Here is a 17123-nt window from a genome sequence, read left to right as displayed (position 1 = left end):
ACAACCCAGCGCACAGCAATGAGAGTGGGTTATTCTCAACAGCTGCATCAATAGAAATGAACCAATGTAAATGCTGAGGGTACCATACCAGATTAAAACAGTATATATCTTGTCATATCAGCATCCACCATTGTCCTAAGTCTCAACGTTCCAAGGGTTGATGCGTTAAATATCCAAAATCCTGTCTTGGCGCTTGTTCTGCCACGTCAAGATCATGTGACATCACCACCTCTCGAAGGAGTTGATCTACTTCATGAATACAATGGAATATGTGATCAATAAGTCAACACATGTACTTGTGGATAAAATATATACATCCGTAGCTGGAATACTCTGTATAACATGTCCGCAAATATCCGGGGATCTATTCTTAGCGTTTCTCGGTATTTTCTCCTACGGTGTAACCCCTAGCAATTCCGCTACGCCCTTCAACAACAATAGCTCCCTTCTCCCTGTCTTCTTCGTACTGGATATCAAAATCGCTTCCCAATCCCTTCCATGTTCTTTGCGAACGAAGAAACTCCGCTCCCGGAGACAAGACCCCGCCTATCGTTGCCAGATCACTGTTTTCCCGCTTTGTGAGAGCGTTAGATCCAACTGGTCTTGAAGACGAACGCTGAGTATTAGAAGTCCTAGACGGGGCGGAGGGTTGCATCGGACGAGTGGTAGATATTGAAATGTAGCGCCCTGTGCGTAGATCGAATTCCGGAGGAGCCGATTCTTCCTCGGAAAACGCATCCATGTCGTCGCCACTATGACATTCAGTGTCATTCGTCAAATGTTCAACGGTGGATGCGGCAGCAGCTCCATTCCCATAACTCTTGCTGGCTTCTGCAGTGTCCAATATCGTCTGGTAGTCGCTCCGCCATTCGCCAGTCCATACGCGATCTACATCGCCCTTCAATGCAAGTTCCAACTCGTAGGGTGTGATAATAGGTTTCCAAAAATCTTTACTGTCCACGAGTGAGCTCTCCCAGCACCCTATCACAACCCAACCTCCTATTTCACTGAAATTCGCTATCTTTGCGGCATTCAGCTTGCCAACTACGAACATGTAGCTCTTCTTGCCGGCTGCGGCAATGTGAGCCTTCACATGTTCAACTATGTGAAGATAGTTCTTGACGCTTAATGTATTAATAAGGATTCCAAAAATCGGAACAGTGCTGAGAGATGTTAGGATGGCATATCTTCGTCGCATTGCGACGGCCGTGGAGGCGATTATGGATTTAGAATTAGCTCCACATTGATCCAATCCCTGATCGGTGGGGTAAATATGAATGGCAGCAACTCGGGATGAAAGAGTGAGGAGAAGAGCAGTTGGCGGACCCGAGATATGGAAAAGCTGCCATTCCCGCAATGACTCTGGGTTATCCCTTACTGACTCTGGAACGATCCTGTTCGGTATCGGAGACGACGGGTCATGAACCACAGATGTGGCAAATACGTTTGTATATCCTTCTTTATCCGTCAATATAGATGTTATCCTGTCGACGTGGTCCGAAAACGTGACATCTGCAGCAATCAGGATCTTCTCTTCACGATTCGGATAAGTCTCTTTAAACGCTTTAATCACTGGACCGGCGTCAAGATGTCGATGCGTAAAAACGTAGATCACAGGTAATCTTGCTGTCGGCGACAGACACGCTCGACCATAATGCACTACCACATCGGCGTTTACGTGCTCAGCTGCAACCTCATCCACACAGCAAGTGCCGTACGATGTGTCGGCGAGTATGTACAAATGGGGTTGGTCTTTAGCAGGCGAATACGCAATATCTAGCGCATCAAACTTTGAATTCACGACATCCTCTACCGTATTCTCTTGCAGTCCATTTATAGTATAATCTGTTCCATATTCGTTTGCGCTGTTCCGCTCCTCCCCAGCGGAATATGTCGTCCGAGTCGTCGGTGCGAGGCCGCGGCTTAAAAGCTGAAAAACCCGCGGCGCATCTGGAAGCATCTCATCAGGGAACTGTAGTGCTATTCGTTTCCATTTCCCCTGCCGTATTTCCTCCAATGTCCGGTTAATATCATATGTAATGCGGAGCTCCTCATCAGAAAAGTTTCTCCAAACACGGGGCGGAGCCCGGCTGTCTAAAATACGAGTGTCCGGAGTAGAAAGCACTGGGGCAGCTTCTAAGCTGGATGCCATAATCGTATAGTTTTGGCTTAAGACCCAATATCATATGATTTCAGCCTTGGAACATGGATTATTATTTTTTGGCTGTATAGCTCGATTTCTTTTCAACCTTAGGATTTTCGTTTTTCACAAAAGATTTAAAGATTTCCGCCAGTTAAAACTTTGGTGTCGATGACTAAGGAACTTAACTAGTTAACGTAATCAATCACCTACCGGATCATATCACCTAACGGATCACTTTCATTCAAATCATTCATGCTCTATTAAAAAATTCAGAATGTCAACCACCCTCATTAAAAAGACTTCTAATCAGGAAGCAGGCTTTTATTAGTCATTAATGTCTATAAAGCTCAGCAAATTACAACTATTAGAGCTGCTTCTAAGTTATATAATGTTCTCTATTCCTCTCTGGCCTATAGACTACGCGGTCAAATCACACATGCAAATGCTCAATTAAAAAATCAAAAACTGATCTCTACAGAAGAAGAATCTCTAGTTCAATGGATAATCTCCATGGATGAGAGAGGACAGCCTCCCTGAATCATGACTGTACAAGAAATGGCCAATCTACTACTTGAAGAGCATGAATCCAGTGCTTCTACTATTGTAGGAGAATGTTGGGTCAATAGATTTATACAACAGCATTCTGAACTAAAGCCAAAGTTCTCACACAAATATGACCATCAGCAAGCTTAGTGTGAGGATTCAAAGATTCTACATGAGTGATTTATCTTGGTGAATCATACAATAAAGAAGTATGGAATTGTGCCAGAGGATATTTTCAACTTTGATGAGATTGACTTTATGATGAGGGTTATCTCAACAGCCAGAGTAATCACTAGAGCTGAGAAAGATAACAAGTCATCTCTCATACAGCCAGGGAATACTGAATGGGCAACTGTGATTGAAGCAGTCAATGCTACAGGCTGGGCTCTGCCTCCCATGATTATACTCAAAGGCAAGTGTCATCAATTCTCATGGTATGAGCAACTACCAAAGGACTGGACAATTGGTGTTAGTGAGAAGGGTTGAACCACAGATGAGCTTGGTTTAACATGGCTACAAAAGATGTTCAACAGATCTACTAAGGCTTGTATGATTGGCAGAAAGAGACTGCTAATTCTGGATGAACATGATAGTCATGCCACAGTCAAATTTGACAAGTTCTGTCTGGATCATGGCATTATAGCATTATATATGCCTCCTCACTCCTCTCATCTTCTGCAGCCACTAGATGTAAGCTGCTTTTCATTAAAAAAAGCATATGGCAAAAAGATGGAGCAAAGCATGAGACTAGGAATCAATCATATTGATAAGGAGGAATTCCTGATTAGCTATGCAGCAGCTAGGCAGGAAGCCATGAAGGACACTACTATAAGGAATGGATTCAAAGTCACAGGTCTAGTGCCATACAATCCAGATGAGGTCCTTACTCAACTTCATACTCAATTTCATACTCCTTCTCCCCCTGGATCAGTGCATGAATCTCAGCTTTCCTGGACCCCTAAGACTCCTTGCAATGTGACTCAGTTGGAGCTACAGAGCAGCATGATTAAATGCTGTATGGGGATTCTTTCTAGTCCTACCAACCAAGCTCTTGATCAACTAGTGAAGGGATGTCAGCTGGCCCATGCATAGTGCTGCTATATTAGCAAAGGAAAACACAGAGTTGAGAGCTGCCAATGCCAGGCAGAAGTGAAAGAGAGAGAAATCACATTTTTATATAGCTAAGGAAGGAATTCTAACAGCTCAATATGCATTAGCTAGGACTGCTAGATCTCAGGAGCCTGATCAATGTACAGAGAAAGGGGTTGAGGATTTGAACACAGGGACTAGAAAGCAAAGGCCCCCAACCTGCAGCAAGTGTAATACACCTGGACATAATATTAGACAATGTCAACAGATCTAAGTGTCTATCTTATATAATTTCTATATAGAATTCCTTGTGGTTGTTGCTTAATTTGAAATTTTGTCAAATAGAACGGTGGGGGTGATCCGGTAGGTGATTGATTACGTTAGTTACGGGCCAGCTCCTTATCTTATCTGCAACCCAAGGAAAAAGTGATATCTATACGAATCTTCCACATAAATCATTAAAGACCTAAAGACCAAATAATAAATAGATAAAATGGTCATAAAATTGGTGTTTGTTCCTTTGTTTCTCCCTACTACCACAGTAACCACAGCAAATCCCAAGGGAGATTTGACAAGTTTAACGACAACGTACAGAGACTTCCTTGGCGGGAAATTGATTCTGATCGAATAGCTGGGAACAACCTTAGGTTTTACACGGAGAACATATAATGAAGCATCGGACATCGTGTAAGAAATAAGTCGGAGGTTGGACAGAGCCAGAGCGTTTCAGAAATTTCCCGTAGCCCAGGTTTACCTAGTGGAATAATAGAAATCTAGAAAGGAGGAATGGCCGAAAATAAATACTGTGCTAGCACAATGGGCGCCTCAGTTTCAGAATGTGATCGACTGCTTATTTTGTCCGCGTTATTATCACGAATTTCTCCACTGGATGAAGGGAAGAGAAAGAAAAGGGATAACCGGAGATACCAAACTGAGGGCAGAAAACCAAAAAAGCGCCTAATCGAGCTCGTTAAATGCTATGACATGGTCTCCACCACTCTGACTTTTTCCTCTCCCCTTCTTTCTCTTCTTTCGCTTTTTCTTACTTTGCTTTAGCCCTCCATCGCTGTCATCACCACTGCCATCCTCATTGCTCTCCATCACAAACCTTTGCTCAGGCTTTTGCACGTCCTCATCCTCCGAACCGCTTTCATCATCCCCTTCTCGCTCCTCAGCTTCATGCCAGACTTTAACAATCGACCCACCACCGCTGATCATTCGCCCTCCCACATCGAACCCTAGACCTATAACTCCTTCCAATTCATTATGCACAACCTTAGAGACGACTTTATTTATTCCAAGCTGAACAAACTGGACGGCCCCATCCGATTGCCCGACGGCGACAACCTTCCCTCTTCCTAAATTATCAGGAAGCAATGATAACACCTCCAGAGATTCTCCACCATCAGGTTGCCGATCCACCACAATTCTCTCGTCTTGGTCATCCCACGCTCCTTTCTCCCAGAGAGTTAATACTCCGCTTGCTCCTCCAACGAGCAGTTTTTCACCTTTGCTTGAGCCACCAGCTTTCAATCCTGAAACGTAGACAGAGCTTATCAGTTCTTCCTCTTGGTCCTCACTACGAACCAGAATCCCTCTGCGCAAGTCCGTAACAGCAATGGTAGTGCCGCCGGTTGTAACCCATTGTTTACTAAACCCGGAAGTGCTTGCCTCAGATGGGGGGAGCGGCGTCAGTGAAGAAACATAATCATCATGCGGATGGTGTGTTTGCTGTGGTTTTTGCGAAATCGAAGAGGGAGGTGCACGTAGGTCGTAAAGATAGAGAGCACCAGAGTCTGTGGAGAGAATAAGGGTTTCCGGAGAAAGGGCATGGATTACGGTGGGCGCGTCGAGAGACCTGAAGAGCAAGTGAATTAGTTCAAGAGCAGAAAAAGGAGAACGGAGGATAAAACAAGTGTCGTTGCTTAATAGAATATCCAACTTTGAATATGGATTACAAAACGCATTTGTGAAAGAAAGTATTCGCAGGGGAGGATTGGAGATATAGACAAAGAGGAGGGAGGTACATACCCTTCCCCAAGCCTCGGAATGGCAATCTTCAAATTTACCACGCCAGTTTCTGCTTTTGCAGCTTTAACCCAGCCATCTGCGCCCGCGGAATACAATGTCTCCCCATCAATTCCAAAGCCCAAGCACCGACAACTTGCTTTATGCCGTCTTGTTCTCCAAGCAGTGTCGATAAGTCCGCAGCCATTTTTGGTTGCGCCAGGGCCGCCGTCGCTCGTAGGAGGGATGCGAAATGTCTGAACGTGGCCTGAGGAGAGGCCGACCGAAACCAGAGGTTCTGTTGGGTGAATATCCTGAGCAAAGAGGTCGGCGGACAGGGGAAGACTGCATACTGTGTCAAACATTTCGCTTGTAGTTGAGCTAGCTGTGAGAGTCTCGGGGTGCACGTAGTTATTATGCTAGCAAATGAGCACAAATCATTTGAAAAAATAAATTAATTAATTAATTAAATAAAACCTATATTCTGGTTCGGATACGGTCCTATAGTCTGCAGGGAATCGAAAATCTTTGTTTAATCTTTGTTTGTGTTCATAGTGCAACCTCAGAATCAAATATTGAAAAGAATCAAAGCCCTGGCGCGCGTTGATATTCCTTTCCCCGCTTGCCGGCCCGAGGTTGATCCGTGGTTCAGTGCGTTGGCCTAAATATCTCAACCTCATCTCTCTTCATCCGGTCAACAACTTACCTTCTCCCAAGGGTTTTCAGAGTTATTCCGGATGCTGGCAAATCATGATACATTCAGTAATGTATGTCAAATAACAGCTTGGCTATTGAGACAACGACGACGACCAAATTTTCCAGGAACCTGTGATGGACTGGGCGTTTTTGGTCACTAGATGCAGCTCTCCTCCGTAAAATTTTTGTGGGTGGATTTGCTTGCCAATGGAAAGGACCAAAGACCAAACCATATTCTTTATTTTTTATGTGCATATAATTTGCAAACTTGCCCCAACTGCAGTTCCAATTAATCTTTCCCTTATAACTCTACATTCGAACTCTGACGCAGAAAGAAAAGGAGGCCTGTATACTCTGTATGCTCCATAGAGTTACATGAACAGCAGTAAACTACTATGATGACAACGAGACTAAATGGAGAATTTGCCTGTTTCAATTCTAGGCCAATCGTTGTTGACATTGCTGTTGTGTTTCTTCCACTACAATTTGATGCTGGCTTCTAATTGGGCTGCTCCGGAGCTGAGCTTCTCGATTAGTGTCGCTTGTGAGCCATGGCAAACGAGCATGCACGATCTATGCCCAAAGTGGTTCAATAAATCCGTGAACCATACATAACTAGCTTGGCTGAATGTTTCTCACCTCTCGTTACTATGTCCGCATCCTGATTCGATTACACGACTTGTCCAAATATTGAGGGCTGCGTTGCGATTGGATCGTTATGAAGGCAGATTGACTCGAATGCTAACTGGCTGGCGAATCTTCGATTTCCCAATCCAGAGATTGCTGCGAAACATGATGCGTTTATTTTGAATTTCATCAACCCAGCTGTCCCAGCCATATGGGTGGCTGGGCGAAGATGTTAGAAGTAGTTAGCTGACTCCTCTGGACCTCTTTAAAATCCAAGTTCGTGAGCTTGGACGGAGTCCAATATGTCTCTCCATTCGTTTAAATATTAAGCCACCCAACCTTGTCTCCGGTTGAAAAGCTGCAGAATATCCATTCCTATGCCTCCGGCCTTGCTAGATAACAAGCCTGTCACGAATACCATATCCTACCCCGCAAACAAAAATGACGACTCCCATCCCTGGGCCTCCGGGAGTGCCAATCCTGGGCAATATTTTCGATATTGACACAAAGGATACCTGGGGCTCATTAAGAAAACTTGCGGGCAAATACGGTATGTCCAAGGGGTCTTATCGCGGAGCACGGATATACAGGTGTTGATTACTTAACAGGAGAGATATTCAGAGTCAAAGCCCTCGGTCACCAAATCGTTTTTATCGGAAGTGCAGCACTCCTCGAGGAAATTTGTGATGAGGGTCGATTCCGGAAATGTGTAACGGGGCCCGTAGTTGAGATCCGTCAAGCGGTGCATGACTCCCTTTTTACTGCATATCATCATGAAAGCAGTTGGGATGTAGCGCATCGAATTATGGCTCCAATGGTAACCCCATCCGCTGCGGAAAATATGTTTGCCCAAATGAACGAGTGTGTTTCGAATCTCATCTCCAAGTGGACCTCTCAACCTGATCAGCGCATCGATGTGACTGGCGACTTGCAGCGTTCGGACCTTCAATCAGTTCTATCCTGCTATTTCAACCAGTCCGCCAACTATTTCGAAGGACCTGAACCACCCATGATTGGAGCCATGAACAGCTCTACCCTCGAAGCAATGAAGCGGCCCACCCGTCCCAAACTTCTAACCAGCCTTTTCTATCAACGGAAATACGACAAGGATATCAAGACAATGCGCACCTATGCAGCGGAAATCATTTCTAGCCGCAAATCAGAGCTAACACCAAACCACGACATGCTCAATGCGCTCCTAAACACTCCAGATCCAGAAACTGGTGAAACTCTGGAGGAACAAAGAGTGATTGATGAAATAATCACTATTTTCATCGGCTCCGCTACAGCTCCCTGCTTAGTCGCTTTTGCGGTATACTACCTGCTCCAAAACCCAGAAGATATCTCAAAAGCCCGGGATGAAATTGACTCCATTCTCGGTTTCGATGGCCAAATCTCACCATCCAACTTATCCAGCTTCTCTTTCTGCGAAGCCATTCTCCGAGAGTCACATCGCCTCTCCGCCGTCGCACCTGCATTTAATATCGAGCCCATACCCTCCGACGAACCTGGTGAAGTTCAGCTGGCAGATGGCAAGTATCAGATTCCAAGAAACCAGCCTATGATCGCAGTTCTCGCTGCCGTCAATCGTGATCCAGCTGTCTTTGATGACCCAGAAGCTTTCAAACCGCAGCGAATGCTCGGAGAGGCATATGACAGGCTTCCCTCTGGGGTGAAGAAGGGATTCGGAAATGGAAAGAGGCGTTGCTTTGGGGCGGTACCTGCTTGGCAATGGTGTCTTATTACGCTGATAAGTATAGTGCGGAGGGTTGATCTGAAGCTGGCGGATAATGGTTACAAATTGAAGGTCAATGGGGCTTTCTGTGTACGGCCCCTGGAGTTCTTTGTTTTGGCTGGGCCTAGGGCTGGCTAGTTAGGTTGTCTAGGTGGTATTTTTTTCAAGAGAATGTCAGAACAACCAGGAATGGGGATGGCTGAAGTTTGCAAAAGGACTGGATATTAAGTAAGCTACATGTCTATCACTAATATATAACACTATGAGAGCCTGGAGATAATCGAAGGAGAATCAATGATGTTTGCATTTCATATTGAGCATACTGGTTAGCAATCAGAAGTTTACAATTCAATGAGCGAAAATGAACACGCTTAATGGGGGGATAAATGCCATGATGGATACAGATGCTTACCGGTTGGCAGGGTTGATCGAGCCTCTACAGGGGTGTTGTCACAATAATTTTCACCCCATGAACCACCTCATTGGCTATAAATAACGAAATACTACACATCAAGAGGAATCAGAATTCATATTGGTCATAAACTATCTGTGACTTCTGTATGGCTATCAAGGCACGTAAGTTCATATTTCCAGCTTCGAATGCATTAAAACCTTTGATTCCCCCTTTCGTCCAGGAAATTCATAATATACCCACACTATATTTAGCAACACACAGCTATTCAAGTTTTAGATATAACTACCCTTGAGCAAGGTCGCAGCTGAATTTTCAATAGCACAGAACCGAAAAATCACTAACTTTTTCTCCGTGTCAAAATATATACGGCCGATATTAAACTCAGTTCCAATTTCATATGTTCCTTGCCCGTCTGGAGTTCGATTCATCGCATACAACAAAGCAATTTGACAAGACATCAAGTTCATTAAGTGGTGTAACTTTTGAGGGTGAGATATAGTCAGTAACTAAGTCGAACCCTTCGCCTACCACTCCATCTTCAAAACAAACCTTTATTTAGGCGTAAGAAGTAAATCCGCCGCACACATGCCGCCTGACAAGCATCGAAGATAGAATTGCAAGCTGTGATCGTGGCGAGGGCCATTATGACGGCCGTGGCTCCCAAAGTATATCCGACAGCCCGAACAAACAAGCCATCACTACCACAGCACAGCCTGCCCGACAGACTTCGTATGCAGTCGGACCCCTGAGGGCACCAGCAGCGAACTATAAACAGAATATATGAGAAATGCACATTTTGAAAGAATTGATCTGTTCGTATGTGAGGATGGTGGACGCGAAGTTATGGGGTTAGGTGCCCTCGTGATGCTTTTCACGTCTGGTATAGCGCGTACTTTGAAGTAAAGCAAGAGGACAGGTAGCTAACTGCATCGGAAAGATGATCTATGTCCCCCTAGACCAGTGGATATATCCGCAGTCATGTGTTATGGAGTGTTGATCCCTTTTTTCAGAAGATTCCGTCAGAATCAGCTACACTTGTGCGAAACCTAGACAACAACCACAATAACAAAGAGGAAACGAGAGCTTAATGCTAAGGAACAGCAAATGAGAGTGAGGACTGTCAGCTGGTCGATTTCCTGCTCGCAGACAGACCGGTCTCCCTTGTCACGTAAAAAGAGAGATAGGGATTTCCTATTCCTCTACTATTTTGAAGACCTTGCGATTCAATTATTTGGATAGCTCACAACTGTGGTGCAACAGTTAGATAATAACTACTCTAGCAAATTCTGTTAGTACTTTTCTTCCACCAACCTGGGAACTAGGAGCTTGCCTGAGTGTCACGATTCTCTCGTCATTCTCCACCCCGTTGAGCAATTGAGATAGTTACACACAGCGGCCTTGTTTCAAATATTCCCTGCTTGTGGCCCACACATTGTTGAATGTTACAGCTTTGCAATTCAAGACCCAAATCGCGTCCTTGGAGGCTTATTACGCTCACTAACAATGATTGGTAAACAAGAATGTTGAGAGAATAATGGCCCTAGGCCAATTTTGTGCTGCTCTGCCGCTCAGCCAGCACCATTTTCTGAAATGCATCCTATTTCCTCGTTCCACGTTGTCGTCCAAGAACAACCCATAAGCAACAGGATTCAAAATTTCTGATTCTTTTGAAGCTCCCCTAGCATTTGGATTCTTTGTTTCTTCATGTCCACTTGCTATTGGAATGAAATATTTTATATATGTCCCAATATATATGAATAATGACATCAATGGGCCAGCTTGTGTCTTATTTACAACTGCTTTTAATAGCTATGCGCATTCGTGTCGATGCTTAGACGGGAACATGTCATGTCTGGGATTCAGCCCTATGGAGAGACCATCTAGCGGGAATACTTTGGGGTCTGTGCATGAAATAAAATTGCAATTTTTCAGTCTCGGATCTGTCTGCGTCGCGGTGCGGAGCACAGTTCTGTATATATAGGGTGCAGACTAAACACCCACCCTACCCAATTCAAATAACCTACCTAGGTAACTAGTAATGGTCGGATGACAAATTCTAGAAGTGTTCTAGAGATGCTCGAAATGAATCGGATCTTCTGTAGGACAGTGGTTGGAAGTACTTTGTTGAACAAGGATGTATTCCATCTATCTCTACAACTAACTAAAATAGATAGGATGTGGTGCCCCTCTCCCTTCACTTGACACCAATGCTTATCGTATTCCCTTGTCTCACTAAATACATCGTACAAGCGAACAAAATCCACAAACTTCCCGAATAGATCATCACCACATAAACCTTTGTACCGGCCCTGGTTCCTGTGGCCACTCAAACCCTCGATATAAAAACATATACCCGGTAACTACGTTAATGACAATGTACCACGCAGTCTCCAAGAGTAGAGGAAGATATCGTAGTAATTTGGCACGGTTATATTCCCTCCCGAAACCTTTTGGGAGCCCGTTCATTCTGGTTGATGGCGGCGGGACGTGGAGCCGCCAGATCACCCATGGTATGAGGAAATATCTCGGTTCAACGAGAGGTGCCATAACAAGAGAAAGTGAGCTGGCTATTAGCCAAATAAGAACAAAACTAACTCGAACTCGAGGTGGATCATTCTCTCGCACCTTCGTTGGCAGACTTTGGCTACTTTTAGAGCTGCTATCATCTGGCGCATAGGTTTCTGAAGCTGATGGAGAGTTTGCGCTGAAAGTTGCAAGGACAGCCCATGCGCAAATGAAGTAAATGGGAGTGGCCAAATATCTTATTAGCGGATGTCTCAATAGAATGCGGAAGATATAGAAAACGTAATGGCGATTATCGGCTAGGGTGAATGGATGGACAACAGTATTAAAGTGGACGGTTATTAGCATTAATGGAAGAAAAATTGCTGCAGTTTTCATGCTGGGAAGAGCCTTCGTTAAGGACCGTTGGAGGATGGATATGGTGAAGGGTACCAAGGCTATTGGCCACGAGAAGAATACGAAGTATGGCCATATGTAGAGCATTTGCGGGAGGTGCAGGCCCGCAGTATGGAATTCCTTGTGGCCTGAGGAGTTCCAATTAGGGATCAATCATACATAATTTAATGTTGAATGGAGACTTACCTAGAACTACACATCCGTTCCAGACGACAAATAGTCCGAATGCACCAAGAAAGAATAAGTAGGGGAGCAGCGCAATAATTACCTGGGCAATATGCGCTATAGCTGAGGTGCCTAAGGAAACCAACGTTTTTAAATAGTCTATCGAACAAGTTAGCGAAAGCTGCATCATTCGCCGACGACGTGGGAAGTACCTTGGAAAGATGCCTGGCTAACTGGAGGGTCATAAAGTTGATGGAGTTCCCAGCTACCCTGAGCAATTCTCCAAACGTCGGTGGATTGACAATCAATTGTCACCCTATGCAGTGTTTTCACAACCCGTAGCCCCCCTAGAAAGACAACCACCCAAAAGATGTTGGTTTGTCTGAATGTCAGAGAAAATAAGCTGTATATCAAAAACCGGAAATCTCTCCAGGATAAGGCAACCATATTATCGCCAGGGGTTGATCGGGCATCACGGTGATGACTCCGGCTGAAATCACAGATAAAAGCTTCCACCACAATTAAGAGAGCGGCTATGTCTGTGTAGTAGAGTCCAGAAAAGAAAAATAGCGGAGGAAAGAGACAAATATTCAACACTGTCAGATTTCTCTCCCACAGCTCTTGACAATTCAGCGAAACAGAAACAGCCGAACTTTGAGTCGTTGACACGAGATTGTCATTCCATATATATCCTATAAGCTTTCTAAGCTTAAGTTGAAGGATATTGAACAATCCAATGCTATTTCCATAGCGGAAAAACGAAGCTGTGGGATGCGTTGGCCGTAACCCGACGGCGAATAAAGCAGCGCCGATTATGTATGAGCATATGTATACTCCTGGAGGAGTGGTAATTTTAGGATCCCATTGCCGCCACCGATGCACCCAATATGCCTGTGCTTGTCTAACATGGAATACCTCGTCCAAATAAGGGTCCGGGACCACAGAGTTGATAAGGAGTTGCCAAATGATGAGGAGAGTGGATGCGAATAACGCTGTCGATGTTACAGGTAAGGCTACCCACCAATTCTGTGTCCTTTTGGGTACTGATTTTTCCTCAGGCGCCATATCGCCTCCTCAGCAAAATCATCTACCCACAAAGGATCGGGGGTCTGTTGTGATTTCTTGTTCAGAGCAACTTCTGTCACCAATTCCCTGAACCAGCTAGCACGCACTTTTGGTCGCAAACTGTACGGATCGAATCCGATATGCATTTAAACCACATTTAGTAGTTTATCAACAGGGGGTAATGATAGGGAGTCTTATGCATATTTTGCCCTCCCTTCTGCTTCAAACCGGAGCAAGTTTATATCAATTGTGGTTTTGGAGTTCAAGTAAATCAAGTTATCACATGACCTTAAATGACTAAGCCCATAGCTACTGAAGATTTTGTTAGAGGATTCCCCGGCTACCCGAGGTCACGTGCACCTATGTATTTATTAGTAGCTAGCTAGCTTGCTTAGAGTCACCCAATGCAACAAGGTTGATAATGGTCCTCTAAGAGGTTATGAGACCCTCAAATTAGAGGTCTTTCGCTGCGAACAACGTGAGGAGAAGCTGTGAACAAACAGCTGCGAATGAACGGCTACGAACGAACAGCTATGAACAATGTGAGGAAAAACGCGAACAACAATTGGACGACATCAATGGTCAATCTACGTTCGGGTGGAACGCCAGATTTGACAGAAGAATACATGCCAAAAAGGAGACAAAACTGAGGATCTGAGAATAGGACCCTGGAGAATAGGACTCCAGAGTCTGCAGGTTCACTGCCTACATCTATTACAGTCTGTAGAAGTGCCCCTGAAGCATTTGAAATAGATAAGATGATTTTGGAGAAATCAGATGAGTCTAATAACATATATGAAGACCTGATTGACAAAATGTCAGAGAATATGATTGACTCTAGTGACCAGGTGTCAGGAGTTAGTGAAGAAACTCTGATGAGATTAGAGATTGTAAAACTTCAGCAAGAAGTTAAAATGATGAGAGCTAGCAAAGAGACACTAATTATCAATGCTAACAGCAATAAAATGAGTGAAGATCTTGCAAATTATCTATAGAAAAAGATAGAACTACTGTCATAATGAAGATCTTGACTGAATTTAGAGATTAAGTGAAGTACATCAAGAAATCTGTTATTCTAACTAATTCTGTGAACTATTCAATATGAAGAAAAGAGATGACACTGACTGCTAAGCAATCTGAAATCAATGATATTCTCAATGAGAAGTAATCTACTCTAAAGGATGATATTAGTATGAATATGTAATATTTTTGAACTGAAAGAAATATATGACTCTATAATTATATATTGTCTTCAATCTCTCTGCAAGCAAGATTTCATTTTACAATACTTTCAGATCATCAGTTGTCAGCATATATTTTATGAATAATTATAGAAAAGAATTTCTCAGAGAGATCTGCAGTCTACTGCATTCATCTTTTTGAGAAACTGATTAACTTAACAGCTAAGATAAAAGGCTCAGATAGAGTTTTTATAGAATGTCTAATCATCATTCAGACTAAATATACTCATTTGAGATAAAAGATTAAAGATTTTATTCTTTTCAACTACTTGTTAACTGGTATCAGTGCTGAATGAGTATCATTCATTAGAAATAGAATGAATTACACTGAAAAAGATGTCAATATCTGCAATATTAATATAGATTTCATGAGACTGTGTTGAGATATTCTATTATATTTATCAGACTCTGAACAGAACACTGTTACAACAAATATAAGAAATTCTACAAATAATACTCAAGATTTATGAAAAAAGAATAAGAATAAGAATAAGAATTTGAGAACTAAAGATAAAAATAAAGATAAAAAGTTCAAGCAGAATAGCAACAACATGAAAAAGATATGCTATTACTATCAGAAGATAAAGTATTTCAAGATTGATTATTGAACAAAATATTCAAAAAAACACTCTGCAAATTATAAAGAAAAGAATAAATATAAAAATAAGAATAAAGACAGCACTACTTCAGTTTATAATATTGTGAAGCAAGTATTCTCTGCAAAAGAGATAATTTATTTTAGTGATAAAATGATAAAGAATATTTAAATTCTAAACTCTGAATCAGAAGCTTATATTATATCTTTGAAGAATATTGTTGAGATTATATTTTAAAAAATAAATATCATATTGAAGATGACAGATAAATCTACAACATCAGTAGCAGATGTAGAGAGAATATGCATCTCAATTGAGAAATCAGATATTGAACTGAATGATATCTGTTATATTTTGAAGTTGAAGATCAATTTAATAAGTCTTGAAAAACTTATATACAAAGATTATACTTTCAAACAATTGACATATGACAATAATCATTCAATTTTGATAATATCTTCTGATAGAATAATAGGCTTCATAGTGCATTTGAATGAAAAGAATATCTATATGATAGAGAAATCACCAGCATTAAGAGATTTGATTCATTTTACAATATCAAATGATGATTTTGAACCTGTATATGTCTTGCAATCAAATGATGATTCTCTAATGAAGTTGCTCAAAAGAGACATTAAGACTTTGAAATACATGATAACACAGTGACATCAAAAGCTAAGTTATCTAAACTCAGTGAATATATCAAGAATGACTGCAGATTCTAGACTAGAGATGTGAATAATAAATCAAAGAACTTTATCATTCTGCAAGATATATATATAAGTTAAAATAATCTATATGTCTTTTGTCTCAATGAGCAGAGCTGTCAAATCAGCAATGAGATTTTTTGTGAACTTTGCAGAAGAAGAAAAAACACTATATGATAAAGAAAATCTACTCACTGAAAAAGATGCAAGATAATAAATAAGAATTACTGATGACATCACTTACTTTAGATGAATTATTTTAATTATCATAAAAGCAGAGGTCATATCAGTACTCATGAGCTTCATTGACATGATTGAAGTAATATCTCAATAATCTGTAGAGACTATATATTAAAATGATAGCAGATAGTTCAAAAGTAATGATCTCAAAATATTTTATAAGAGTAAAAAAATAGTGTATAAAGTGACAACTTCAGATACATCTTAATCAAATGACTCTGCAGAATATGTGAATCAGTTAATGATAAATAAAACAAGAAGTCTACTATTTGATAGTGAGCTTGTCAGAGAACTTTGAAATGAAGCAATGCAGACAGCTGTAATGTTGATAAATACATCTTCTACATCAACAAAGATTTTTGACTGCAAAGATAGTAGTTCATTGATATTTTTTAAAGTCTGAACAGAGGTTCAATCATCAGCTCATTGAATCTGCAGATGAGAATGTAAGATTTACAAGAAGAATCTGAAAGTGATAAATAAGCTTGCAGACAGAACAGATGACAAGAAGTGATGATTGATGAGTTATCAAGAATTGCATTAATACTATATATGAGACTCAAAAGAATGCAAATTAGAGATTGCTAGAGATGTTATTTTTGATGAAGATCTTTTCACAAAATCTGTTTCTGCAAATACTGTGAGTAAAGCTATTGAGATAATAAGAGAAGATATCAAACTGTCAAAGAAATTAGATGATATTAATCTTCTGAATGACTGATATCACTGTCTACTAGAATAACTAATAAAAGATAAATCAGAGATTCTGAAGATATTGATTAATAATGATCTAAAAAATATCATTGATCTGATCTATCTGCTCAATGAGACAGAGCTAGTCAAGGATAATAAATCTGAGATACTCATCAGTGACATTGATTCTATTCTGAGCATGTTTATGAATCACTCAAATAATCTGACAGAGGTAAATAAAA

General features: G+C 41.7%; 5 protein-coding genes across 5 annotated transcripts; 2 read left to right on the top strand and 3 right to left on the bottom strand.

Annotated features, from left to right (window-relative positions):
• Positions 1 to 370: 370 nt before the first annotated feature.
• Positions 371 to 2152, bottom strand: PAAG_06353 (diphthamide biosynthesis protein; the record flags this gene model as incomplete). The annotated part of the gene is made up of 1 exon (XM_002791568.1): positions 371 to 2152. The coding sequence occupies one exon, from the start codon at positions 2150 to 2152 to the stop codon at positions 371 to 373; it is 1782 nt and encodes a 593-aa protein (XP_002791614.1).
• Positions 2153 to 4732: 2580 nt separating this feature from the next.
• PAAG_06352 (WD repeat-containing protein) lies at positions 4733 to 6147 on the bottom strand (the record flags this gene model as incomplete). The annotated part of the gene is made up of 2 exons (XM_002791567.2): positions 4733 to 5633; positions 5807 to 6147. 2 exons carry the CDS (start codon positions 6145 to 6147, stop codon positions 4733 to 4735), a joined length of 1242 nt encoding a protein of 413 aa, XP_002791613.1.
• A 1399-nt stretch (positions 6148 to 7546) lies between these two features.
• On the top strand, positions 7547 to 8978 carry PAAG_06351 (hypothetical protein; the record flags this gene model as incomplete). The annotated part of the gene is made up of 2 exons (XM_002791566.2): positions 7547 to 7655; positions 7714 to 8978. The coding sequence occupies 2 exons, from the start codon at positions 7547 to 7549 to the stop codon at positions 8976 to 8978; spliced, it is 1374 nt and encodes a 457-aa protein (XP_002791612.1).
• A 919-nt stretch (positions 8979 to 9897) lies between these two features.
• On the bottom strand, positions 9898 to 13404 carry PAAG_06349 (alpha-1,2 glucosyltransferase alg10; the record flags this gene model as incomplete). The annotated part of the gene is made up of 4 exons (XM_015845867.1): positions 9898 to 10020; positions 11560 to 12302; positions 12361 to 12498; positions 12552 to 13404. The coding sequence occupies 4 exons, from the start codon at positions 13402 to 13404 to the stop codon at positions 9898 to 9900; spliced, it is 1857 nt and encodes a 618-aa protein (XP_015700093.1).
• A 758-nt stretch (positions 13405 to 14162) lies between these two features.
• On the top strand, positions 14163 to 14399 carry PAAG_12205 (hypothetical protein; the record flags this gene model as incomplete). Its single annotated transcript, XM_015847724.1, has 1 exon — positions 14163 to 14399. The coding sequence occupies one exon, from the start codon at positions 14163 to 14165 to the stop codon at positions 14397 to 14399; it is 237 nt and encodes a 78-aa protein (XP_015702636.1).
• Between the last annotated feature and the right edge of the window lie 2724 nt (positions 14400 to 17123).

Source organism: Paracoccidioides lutzii, assembly GCF_000150705.2.
Source record: "Paracoccidioides lutzii Pb01 unplaced genomic scaffold supercont2.18, whole genome shotgun sequence".
NCBI classification, from domain to species: Eukaryota; Fungi; Ascomycota; class Eurotiomycetes; order Onygenales; family Ajellomycetaceae; genus Paracoccidioides; species Paracoccidioides lutzii.
The sequence above is the reverse complement of the archived record's forward strand: the minus strand, read 5'-3'. Positions and strand labels throughout refer to the sequence as shown.